The 10,735-nt window shown below is 36.2% G+C and overlaps 2 protein-coding genes across 2 annotated transcripts in view; one reads left to right on the top strand and one right to left on the bottom strand.

Annotated features, from left to right (window-relative positions):
• LOC111384901 overlaps positions 1 to 149 on the top strand; it is a 3,800-nt gene extending 3,651 nt beyond the window's left edge. Inside the window, exon 4 of the mRNA XM_023009242.1 lies at positions 118 to 149. Within this exon, the coding sequence (XP_022865010.1) occupies positions 118 to 149 (32 nt within the window). The remainder of the gene's footprint in view (positions 1 to 117) is intronic.
• Positions 150 to 396: 247 nt separating this feature from the next.
• On the bottom strand, positions 397 to 4,729 carry LOC111384898 (3-ketoacyl-CoA thiolase 2, peroxisomal-like). Its single transcript, XM_023009239.1, has 14 exons — positions 4,520 to 4,729; positions 4,140 to 4,216; positions 3,947 to 4,031; positions 3,412 to 3,538; positions 3,118 to 3,216; positions 2,976 to 3,043; positions 2,776 to 2,883; positions 2,238 to 2,315; positions 2,020 to 2,152; positions 1,845 to 1,941; positions 1,078 to 1,201; positions 885 to 993; positions 725 to 808; positions 397 to 646 (listed from the first exon to the last, which is right to left on the bottom strand). Exons 1-14 carry the CDS (start codon positions 4,568 to 4,570, stop codon positions 570 to 572), a joined length of 1,317 nt encoding a protein of 438 aa, XP_022865007.1. The 5' UTR covers positions 4,571 to 4,729; the 3' UTR covers positions 397 to 569.
• Between the last annotated feature and the right edge of the window lie 6,006 nt (positions 4,730 to 10,735).

Genomic DNA, 10,735 nt, shown 5'->3' on the forward strand with positions numbered 1-10,735 from the left:
CCGAGGCTCTAAAAAGGCCTTGCGGCCAATCCAACGGCTGGCTAAATAACAGCCGTCTCTGATTATTTTGTTTTTAACCTTACCGTTAAAAGTTTGCTGGAAAACAAAATTTGGTAGGTATTTGGGATAGAAATGCCTTAAAACATTAAAAACCATTTGATTATCGGGAAAAGAAAAGTGTTCTTTTCATCAAGTATATAAAATAACATATTTAAATATCAACTATGCTACATGAACATTGAGGTTGACATGCAGTTTGATATAATTCTATGCGGCATTCTATCGTTGGACAATTTAAAATGCAGTTAGTTTTTTCTTTCAATTATCTATTGCTAAATGAAATTATGTCAAGCTTTCTATCAAATCTTTTGGGCAAAGTAGATTTATCATTTAATATATTTGAGAAAGTAAAATTTAGGCTTATTAAGGAGAATTTGAAAAGTTTGGAAGCACTTGACAACCTTGAAAAAGAGAACGAACTAGAACCCTGTCCAGTCTAATTCCGTACCAAACGTGCACTATATGTAAATGTGCCTAATTGGGGTTTTAACGCTGATAGATTGTTGCTGCTAACCATCCTTGCATTGCCCCAGACCATCCATAGAATCCCCTCTTTCGAAAACAGCAGCAGCCCCCATGCCCGAACCTACAATGCAACACGTGAAGATTTCCAACATATCAACTAAAATAAGACATGAAAGTCGGGCTGAGTTGTGCGTAACACCTATGCACATTGATATCACACCAAAACGACAATCCTTGCCACGACGCTTCATCTCATGGAGTAGAGTTGCAACGCAACGAGCCCCTGAAAAGGAGGAAACAATTTGTACTTCATCCAAATCTCAGTTAAGAGTCTACCAGATAGTACTAATCTTGATAACCTGTAGCTCCTAAGGGATGCCCAAGAGCCATTGCTCCACCGTTAACGTTAACTTTTTCAGGATCAAGGTCTAAATGTTTACGGCAATATACAAATTGGGAAGCAAATGCCTGCAATAATTACACACAAGAAATTGCACCTATATTATTTTTATAAATACATTAAATGCGATTGTTGCTAAGAGAAAGGAGCACCTCATTTATTTCGAACAAGTCAATATCATCAAGTTGTAGACCGGCAGACTTCAATGCAGCCGGAATTGCAACAGCTGGGCCGATTCCCATAACTGCAGGATCCACCCCTATGGCAGCAAAACTCCTTCAAGAGAAGTTCCAGATAGTTACTGAAAGCTCGAACTATTGTGTAAAAATCAGATTATTTTCAAAGGACAATTCAGGCATATGTACTATTATTATGTCCTCAGAATCATCAATGCATGGTAACAATGTTTATAAGCAACTTCTAAAGGGGTAGTTTGAAGGAAAACTGTGCTCTCAAAGTCGAAGCACCTCTTCAAAATCAAAGACTAAACTTCCAATGTTTTAAGTATTCCATGGAATTTTATTTAAGACATCAGATTGAACACTTCACTGTGACACTCTGCACTGATTTTAGTTGAACTGTGTAGAGCCCAATCACATTGTACTCTTTCCCTTCGACCACGGATAGACCTCGCCTTAGGGGTATATTAGGCACTGTATACATGGTATTATGTTATTCTAATATGTATTTTGAGAGTATATTAGAGATTATATAACGTAGAAGATAACCCTAATACTCCTAAATATATAAAGAAATTTTAGGAGGCGAGTCTCAGAGGGGTAAAATCATTATTATAATCTTCTTCTCCATTATAGTGGAAACCTGCCAAGACGTAACTCTCACATTGATACAAATCACTATAATTGCTCTAATAAACGGGATTAAGACGTAATCCATAACAATTTTCAGCATGTTTCACCTGAATACACCAAGAATTGGAAGCTTTTTTTGCGTAGCCAAACTTCTCTTCATAAGAAGCACTGCTGCGGCACCATCACTTACTTGACTAGCATTCCCTGATATCATGTGCCTATGATTTAGTTAAAATTCGTACAACATAGTAATTTACGATCAAGTCCACCAAATATTATCACCTGCAGTTGTTGTCCCGTTATTCTTGAACACAGGCTTCAACTTTGCCAGATCTGTCGTATTTGTGTTAGGACGAATGCAATCATCGACAGAGATTGCAATAAGCTTCTCCTCTCCATTTTCAGGGTCTACAATCTTTAAGGTAAATATCTTCATTAGAAACCTTAAAATGACTTTATGTCAACTATAACGCGTTGGAAAGAAATTTGCTCTTGTCTACCTTTGTAGAAACTGGGATGATTTCATCTTTAAATTTTCCAGATGCATTAGCTGCAGCAGCACGCTTATGGGATGTGACCTATTGATGTAATTCTGAGAGGTTACAATTGTTTCTAATTGGCTAATTCAATCAGCAGATTAGCTGTTAAAATGCTCATCTAAAGCTCTAAAACCTTGAGATCTTTAACGAGATGGTTCAATATGGTATTTCAGCATATAAAGGTCTTGGTTCCAAGTCTCCCGAGCAATCCATTCAAATAATTCATGTTGTGAATCCATTAGAGGCATACGTGCACAATTTTCGTAAATGGGTGATTGTAAGACTTGGATCCAAGACCTTTGGCTATTCTGAGATCGTGGAGGGATTTACGGTGGGGACAATGGGATCACCTGTCCTCACACTAAAATTTAAATTCAAATTTTTGCACAAAATTTTCAAAAAATTCCTCGATAGTTTTCTATTTTTTTAAAAAAATTTGCCTACATAGCTCTAAAATTCTAGCTCCGATCGTTCAACATTAATGAAGCAGCAAACTTACAGCCGCTTGGTCTTGCTCTTGTCGGGTCACTCCATAACGTTCTGCTACATTTTCAGAAGTGATGCCCATCGGAAGTAGACAGTCTCGGACTTGAGCAAAACTTTCCACCTGTCAACAGTATATTTCCAGCTGAAGACACTAGCACACGGAAATAGTCAAATAATTACTTGTGCAATAAGAAATTCCAGTTTTTAACATACTCTGGGATTAACTTTTTGAATCCAGTCCATCTTATCAACTGTCATGGACTCCAATCCTGCCCCAATGCCTATATAGAAAGAATAAGAACTGAAGGAAAGACAAGGGTCATTTCGGCACATATTTAAGAAACTCTCCTCTTACCAATTTCATAGAATCCTGATTTTATGGAGGCGGCTACATCAGCAACAGCCTGAAGGCCAGACGAACATTGCCTATTGACTGTCCTGATGGGCACAATATCTAAAGAAAACGTCAAAATTAGAATCTTAAGGTAAAAAGAAATGCCTCTTTCTCGAAAAGAAGACATGTAACCACTTTAGTTGCAGGTGGATTAAATCCCTTTCATGTCCGTGAAAATATTTCATCGTTGATAGTCTATAATTTAATTGTACATGGTAAAAAATCATTTATTTTTCAAAGGAAATAAAGGACTACCAGGAAAACCAGCATAAAGTGCAGCCATTCTGCATTCAATTGCTCTGTTTGACCCCGGAGCTAAAACTGTTCCTACAACTATATCTCCCACTTCGGCTGGATTCAAGTCTGTTTTCTCTATCAACGCCTGCAATCAGGAGAAGACCAAATAATGACTAAATGAAGTTTGGATATAATGGTAAAGAATTTAACTCATTTATCTGCTCGTTCTAATTCATTCACTTCAGGACTGGTTCTGAATTCCATATAACATTAACTTGAACAAAGCTCCACCATACGTACCTTTGAGTGCGACCACTAAAGAGCCGCTTATATATGCTTACTAGAAGACTGATTTTCATTCATTATCATTAGCCAGCATGAGACTAGAATAATATGAAGAGACTAGAATAATATGAAAAAACAAAAGCAAGTACGATATTTAAGAAGAACTTCAAACAGGTTCTTGTCTCTCAAAGTCAGTTTATCCTTCAGAGTTTAGGAAACTAACATATTCAATCATTGCAGGTGGCTGTATTTGAGTAGTGTGACTAACCTTTAAAACGGGAGCAAGTAAATCCTCCGGGAGAGTATCCTTGAAGCCTCCCCGTTTAGATTTGCAAATGGCAGTTCGACAGGCACTATTAAACGTGATACACACAGAATGACAATTAATTAATGGACTGAAAAGTTCCACGATTCAGAGTAAACAACGGGATAACACAATGATTTTAAGTGAAGTAACTCACGCTACAATGACAATGTCATCTTCTAAAGCAGCTGTTCTATGATAGGCAGCATCATTCCCAGACGAAGGTGTTGAAGGCTGTTAATTAAAAGAATACAAAACTTTACATGATCGAAAATGATGACTGAACAGAATTGGTGAAGGTGGCACAAAAGTCAAAACTGTTACTAATTCTCAATGATGTCTATAAATCTGAATATAGAAATTTTGCAACTGCTTGGTGCTGGACTAGCACGCAAAAACTCAGATGAGCCTGGCACGGCCTAATATGTTTTAAAACTACTGACATGCGCAGATAGCTTTCTATTCGCAGCATGTCAAGCCTTGATAATATAGGTGAGTAGAAAAGCCTAGAAAGAATAGTATATTACATAAACTTACAGAAATTTCCCGATTCATCAACTCCTTCATGCTTTGTCTCTCCATACTCATCTCTTGAGCTTTTTTCTTCAAACTCTTACTGACAGTTGTGTTTCAATAGAGCCCTACTCCTTACTTTCAGATTTATATATACTTATTACATATAGATACTAATGAGAAAGAGAAGTTCTGGTTTAAAATGCATTATGAGAGTTTGTAATCGAACCCGCCTATTTAATACTGCATAGTGTTGTTTCTTTAAATTATAATATCCTTTGCTCATTTATTCTTCTTCTCCAACTCCATTTAATGTTTTATCTAACTTGTTCAACTTGTATTTGCTTTATTCAAATCTCTGCACATATATCTTTGAGTCAAAAAATGTTAGCTGGAAAGTATATATATTATAAACTGTCCTCAATCTGTTGGGATTTTTAATATCCAATAAATTCTAGACTATAATGTTAACGTGGAATAATATATTTCATAGGCCTAGACCGCTGAATGAAATAAGTACGAACAACCAAGTTCATAGGCTCTACCCGGTCCAATCGTATTCCCTCTTGGATGACTTGAGTTTTGGGCCGTTTAGCTTTATTATTGGTCAAATTAAAAGCCTAGCCTAATTTTATTTATATGGATATAACCCTAGTCATTTTCTAGTGTGATTTCTGAGAAAATTAAGAAGAAAAACGTGGCCCTTTGAAGAGAAGAAACTGGCTGACTTTGTGTACCCAAAATCAGTTGATTAATTTGTGTACTTTGTGATCTCTTCCTTGTCTACGTTTGTGGTATTTTCTTCTTGCCTTTGTCGTTATAAATCATCACCATTATTTTTTCCTTTGTGGATGAGATTGAAAAGCAACCGAGATGAATATATTGGTTGTGGATCGAAGCTAGTTGGATTGGTGGTTGGTAGAGAAATGTAACATTGAACTGAATCTGGAAAACACCGTTTTGAAGATCATTGGACTGAGCTTCCGCAATAATTGGCATCAAAGCTTCAAGATGGTGATTTTGGCTTATGAAACATACCAAAATACGTTGTGAAAATCGACAGAAACGAAGTAGAAATCAAATCGAAAAATTGTCCAGAAAATAGCCCAAAATCAGCTTCTGTTTTCGTGATTTTCGACCAATCCAGAAGGCTTTTGGTGAAATGGAGACCACTAGTCTGATGTGTAGGTGGAGGTAGTCTCGACGGTCAGGCGCGTGTGCATGGCGGAGGCACGTGGCAACCACATACAGAGAGCCTTGCCAACGCGTGAGAGTGCGTGCAGCATTTTCAGGTGACGGTGACTTCAGGCAATTTGTTCCTAACATCATTTCTAACATTTTGGTGTTATTAATTTTCTGTTTCAGGTTGTACAATGGGATCTAGCAGAGTTACTCTTCACACGTTCAGGATGGTTGGTTGATTGCTGCAGTTGCTAAAGATTTTAGGATGAATAGTGGTGGTCTTAAAGTGATAAATTCACATCTCTCATAATTTACGGACTCAGATTGGTTCGCTCTGATATATTGGCTTCTTCCAGTTTAAATTTCAGCATTAGCACGTCATCATGTGGGGTGACATTAGGATTGGGGGTTACCGTGAAGGGATATCTATTGCTTGTACTAGAAATTAAGGAGTTATTTGTCATATTTGAAGTGTTGAATTTGATTGTAAGTTGGTAATTAGTTTTATGCTTAATTGTCATATAATCACTATGTGAAACTACATTGCAAGAGAATTTGAATTTTTTGTTAACATACTTTCGTATTGCATTGATTATTCTGTTAGAATACCTGAACTTACCCGTATAAACATTTTCTTGATCTAAGATCGTAAATCTTACGAAATCTTGGAAATCTAGAACGGTATATATTGCAGCCGTATGATAACTTTGTGTAACCTATCTGTGCATTTGGTTGTTCTATTTTTTCAGAATGTCTTCACGTTTCAAAGTTAGAATTTTCAATGGGAAATGAGATTTTTCAATTTGATAACAAAAGATGAAAGGGATTTTGGTTTAACAAAAAGTTTCAAAAGCCATAAATGAGAAATTTCCTACAAACTTAATAGAAGCACAAAAAGAAGAGTAGCTTACACTTCTATTATTTTACACTTACCTGAAGTTTTGAGAAAAGTTAGAAAACTTGATTCTACAAAAGAATTTTGGCAAAAGTTGGAGAACTTAGATTTGCTTAAGTTAACTCATAGTAAATTGTACTTTCTTGAAAGATTTTTCAGTTTTAAAATATATCCTTCAAAGGATCTTGAGGATAATCTGGATGTTTTTAACAAGCCTGTTCAAGATATTATTAATGTGATGAAAATGTGTTTGAAATATATAAGACCATTATTTTACTTAATTCCATGTCTGATACATATAGAGAGGTTAAAAATGCAATTAAGTATGGTAGGGACACCTTAACACTCGAGATTATAATAGACTCCCTTAAGAGTAAGGAGATGGAGATCAAGGCTGAAAATGAAGATAAGAGAAGTAGTGAGTTACATATGATGAGGAGTAGAATGGAATTTAAGCAAATGAATTTGGGTAAAACTCAAGATAGTAGTGATTTGACTAGTGACTTGAGTGATAAGGGTAGTAAGAAGAACGACAAGGTACGGAACAAGTCTAGTGGTAGACGTTGTTACAGTCGTGTTAAATCTAGACAATTTATTAGGAACTGTCCCAAAAAGAAGGATAAGATGAGAGGTGAGGTGAGACGAATGTGGTTATAGGGTTGAGTGATGACCCTAGTGAGGTTTATTGAGAATAAACCTAGTTACTGCATATGCGTCTGTGTAATCCTTTCTATATGTGTGTGATTAACTAATTTTGTTGCATGATTATATGCCGCATTTCAATGTGTTTGATATGTTCGTTTGCATGAATTTGAGACAATATGATTACTTGGTATATTGTTTCCATGCATTGTGTTAGGATGCATTAGCAGTAGAGTGTATGTCTTTTGGTAAGATAGAGTTATAGATGCCTAGGAGTACATTGTGGTTTGTACCGGAGAATGTGGAGTGTCACATTTGTATAATGAGTGAAGAGGTAATTAAATGTCCAGAATCATTTATCTGTGAAGAGACCTTGATCAGGTAGAGTGTGGAAGAGACACTTTTATCACTCCTGTTAGGTGGAGACCCATTATTCACGTAGGTTGGGAGAGTGATGTGGTGATAGAGGATTGTCCCGAGGACTTATGATCTATTGTGGTATACAAGTTAAAAAGTTGAGGAATCAGTCTAGCGAGCATGGTGGGCGATGAGAGGATATATGTATTCTCGAGGTGTGAGGAGCACAGAATGAGATAGGATAAGTATGGTGAGATTTTTTCGTATGGGTCATTTATGCATTTATTGCATACGCATTGGCCATATGTTGATTGACTTCTTGTTAATCTGTGGTTCTGTGTGAACACGTTTATGAAAAAATCTGTGTGTATTATTCTATTTATTATATCTTCATTGCATGATTAGATGTCCTTGATTGATTACTGTGAATATTTGCTGCTATTTGAGTGTTCTTGACCTTAGCTCTAGTGAGTACATGGAGCAGGTATGGTATGCGTTTCAAGTTAGAAACACGAGGTAAGGTCTATGATCCAATTTTATTGGTTACCTTGATTATACAAGTATTGACCGTGTGTTTTAATTGCTTCAGACTTATTGTGCATCAATGTGAAGATTTGTTAGGTTTTTTGATACCCAATAAGTCCTAACCTATGATGTTAATGTGGGATAATATATTTCATAGGCTTAGGCCGATGAATGAAATAAGTACCAACAACCAAGTTCATATGCTCTACCTGGTCCAATTGTATTCTCTCTGGGATGCCTTGAATCTTGGCCTGTTTAGCTTTGTTATTGATTCAATTAAGAGCCTGACCTATTCCTATTTATATGCTATAACTCTAGTCGTTTTCTAGTGTAATTTGTGAGAAAATTAAGAAGAAAAACGTGGCCCTTTGAAGAGAAGAAACCGACTGACTTTGTGTACGCAAAATAGGTTGATTACTTTGTATACTTTGTGGTCTCTTCCTTGCCTACCTTTGTGGTGTTTTCTTCTTGCCTTTATGATTACAAATCATCATCGTTATCTTGTTCTTTGTGGGTTAGATTGAAAGCAATTGAAATGAATATATTGGTTGTGGATTGAAGTCGGTTGGATTGGTGGTTGGTAGAGAAAGGTAACGTTGAACTGAGTTCGAAAAACACCGTTTTGAAGATCTTTGAAGCAAGCTTCTGCAACACAAACATTTTCATTTTATATAATACTGAGACAATGAAACTCCATCGTATCTTGATGACTTGATTTTCATTTTGGTACCATATGGAGTGTTTGCTATGTGGGATTCCAAATTCAAAGACTTTTTCTCAACTTAGTAGGGCTCTTAGGATTGAAATTTCTTTGAATGAAAACGGAATAGGTCAGGTCAATACGATTGTGACACGAGCTATGTTGTGGTCCATGCCACTATATTTATCGACTTGAAAAGGAAAAAAAAAAAAGCAGTCCACGAGCTAACATCTTTTGCTATTTTTGTACGAGTTATTAGTTCTTGAATTGATTTTATTCCTCCTCATTTTTTTAATTAATCACCCGCAGTTCACGATGACTTTAAGCTAAGCTATTGCTTTGAGTTTCAACCAAAAAAAAAAAAAGATGTTGATCCCAAAAAATGTTGCCAACAGATACCGGACCCACTCGCGCACATGTAAGTCTAGTCTAACACGCTAAGACACGTGAACGGTCTCAAATGGACTAATCAAGGGCATGAGAGAGGCTCAACAATGCTGGACGAGAACGTTCGGAATCCGGCAAGATGTTTGCATAGAGATTGTACAATAATTACTCATCGATGTTTGTAGAATGCGAATATGAATTCGTATAGTATTGTATTGCAAGACGGTAAACACGTCGTTGTATAAAGTGTGTTATGAGAGCAAAAAATATGTAATCTTAGTTCTTGTATTGAATCTTGCATTATCCTTGTAAGAGATGTATGAGAGAGCATTTATAGTATTACAAGTTAGATCGTGACCCTCGGTTGGGAGTACACGTGGCCTCATCTCGTAAGTTTACATGTCAAATTATAGACATCACACTTGACTTCCTAGGACTCTGTCGCTATTTTGACAAGACAAGACACTTGCACTCTATGATAAGTGTCTCATCAATCAATCAGGAATGATCATTGTGTAAGACCGAATCTTTGGGGAGGGGTGCTGCTTAGAGCATCTGGGCCTCGGTATAAAGGGCCTCCGCAAAGATAGACCACCTCGGCCTATTTAGCATTTGGGCCACGTCATGGGTGCTATTTCGGTATGCTGGTTTACTTGTTGGCTTGGGAGCCTCGCTAGGATGCCACGTGGTCCGGCATGAGTGGTCCATGGGCCCCAGTGGGTCGACCAAGTGTTTCAACACGTAACAATAGTTCCTCAAGTTCAAGTATGGTCATTTATGTAATGAGTGGACTTTAATGTGGTGGAGCCAGTGTGTTGGGTAACAATTGAAAGAATTTTTTGTACCCTAAATAAAAAAAAATAATAAATAAAAAGAGTTAGATTATAGATACAATTGCTATTTTGATATTATAGTGTGGCTTTCCAATCGGAGCTGATTCTGTGCTAATCTGAAAATTGGAAAAATTGACACAAGTAACACTAAAAAGGAACGTCTGAATCGTAAAAATTAACACAATTAACACTAAAAAAGAACGCATGAATCGGAATATTCATCACACTCTAAATTTCTACCTATTATAATTTTAAAAACTGTTAAATATCCCCATCGCTTCAAATATCCTCATTAAAAAGTAATATCCAGATTGAAAACCCAGAATCCATAATCGAGTACGTTCCGACTCAAACTCCAATTTCAAAAAAATTAAATGGTGAATTGTACTTATTGGGAAACAAATACTATTATTTTCTTTGTCTTCAAGAATCAAATCCTAGAATCAATTTTTCTTGCGGTATCTTTTAATGGAACTTGTCAAATTTTGTGAGTTCCGCTAGCTCTATTTCTGTTCTTGAAGTAATAGAAACGCGTAATTTTTCTACTTCACTAGATCAAAGGAGTGCTTTCAAGATTCCATTTATTTATTTATTTATTTTTATTACAGTAGTGCCATTGAAAATTTGTTGAATGTACAATAAAAATGAAGTAATATTTAGAATTTAAGAAGTTTACATGCATTAGAAACTTTCTTACATCACATTACATATAAAGAGAG

The sequence above is a fragment of the Olea europaea genome, unplaced genomic scaffold, assembly GCF_002742605.1.
Source record: "Olea europaea var. sylvestris unplaced genomic scaffold, O_europaea_v1 scaffold3041, whole genome shotgun sequence".
Lineage (NCBI taxonomy): Eukaryota > Viridiplantae > Streptophyta > Magnoliopsida > Lamiales > Oleaceae > Olea > Olea europaea.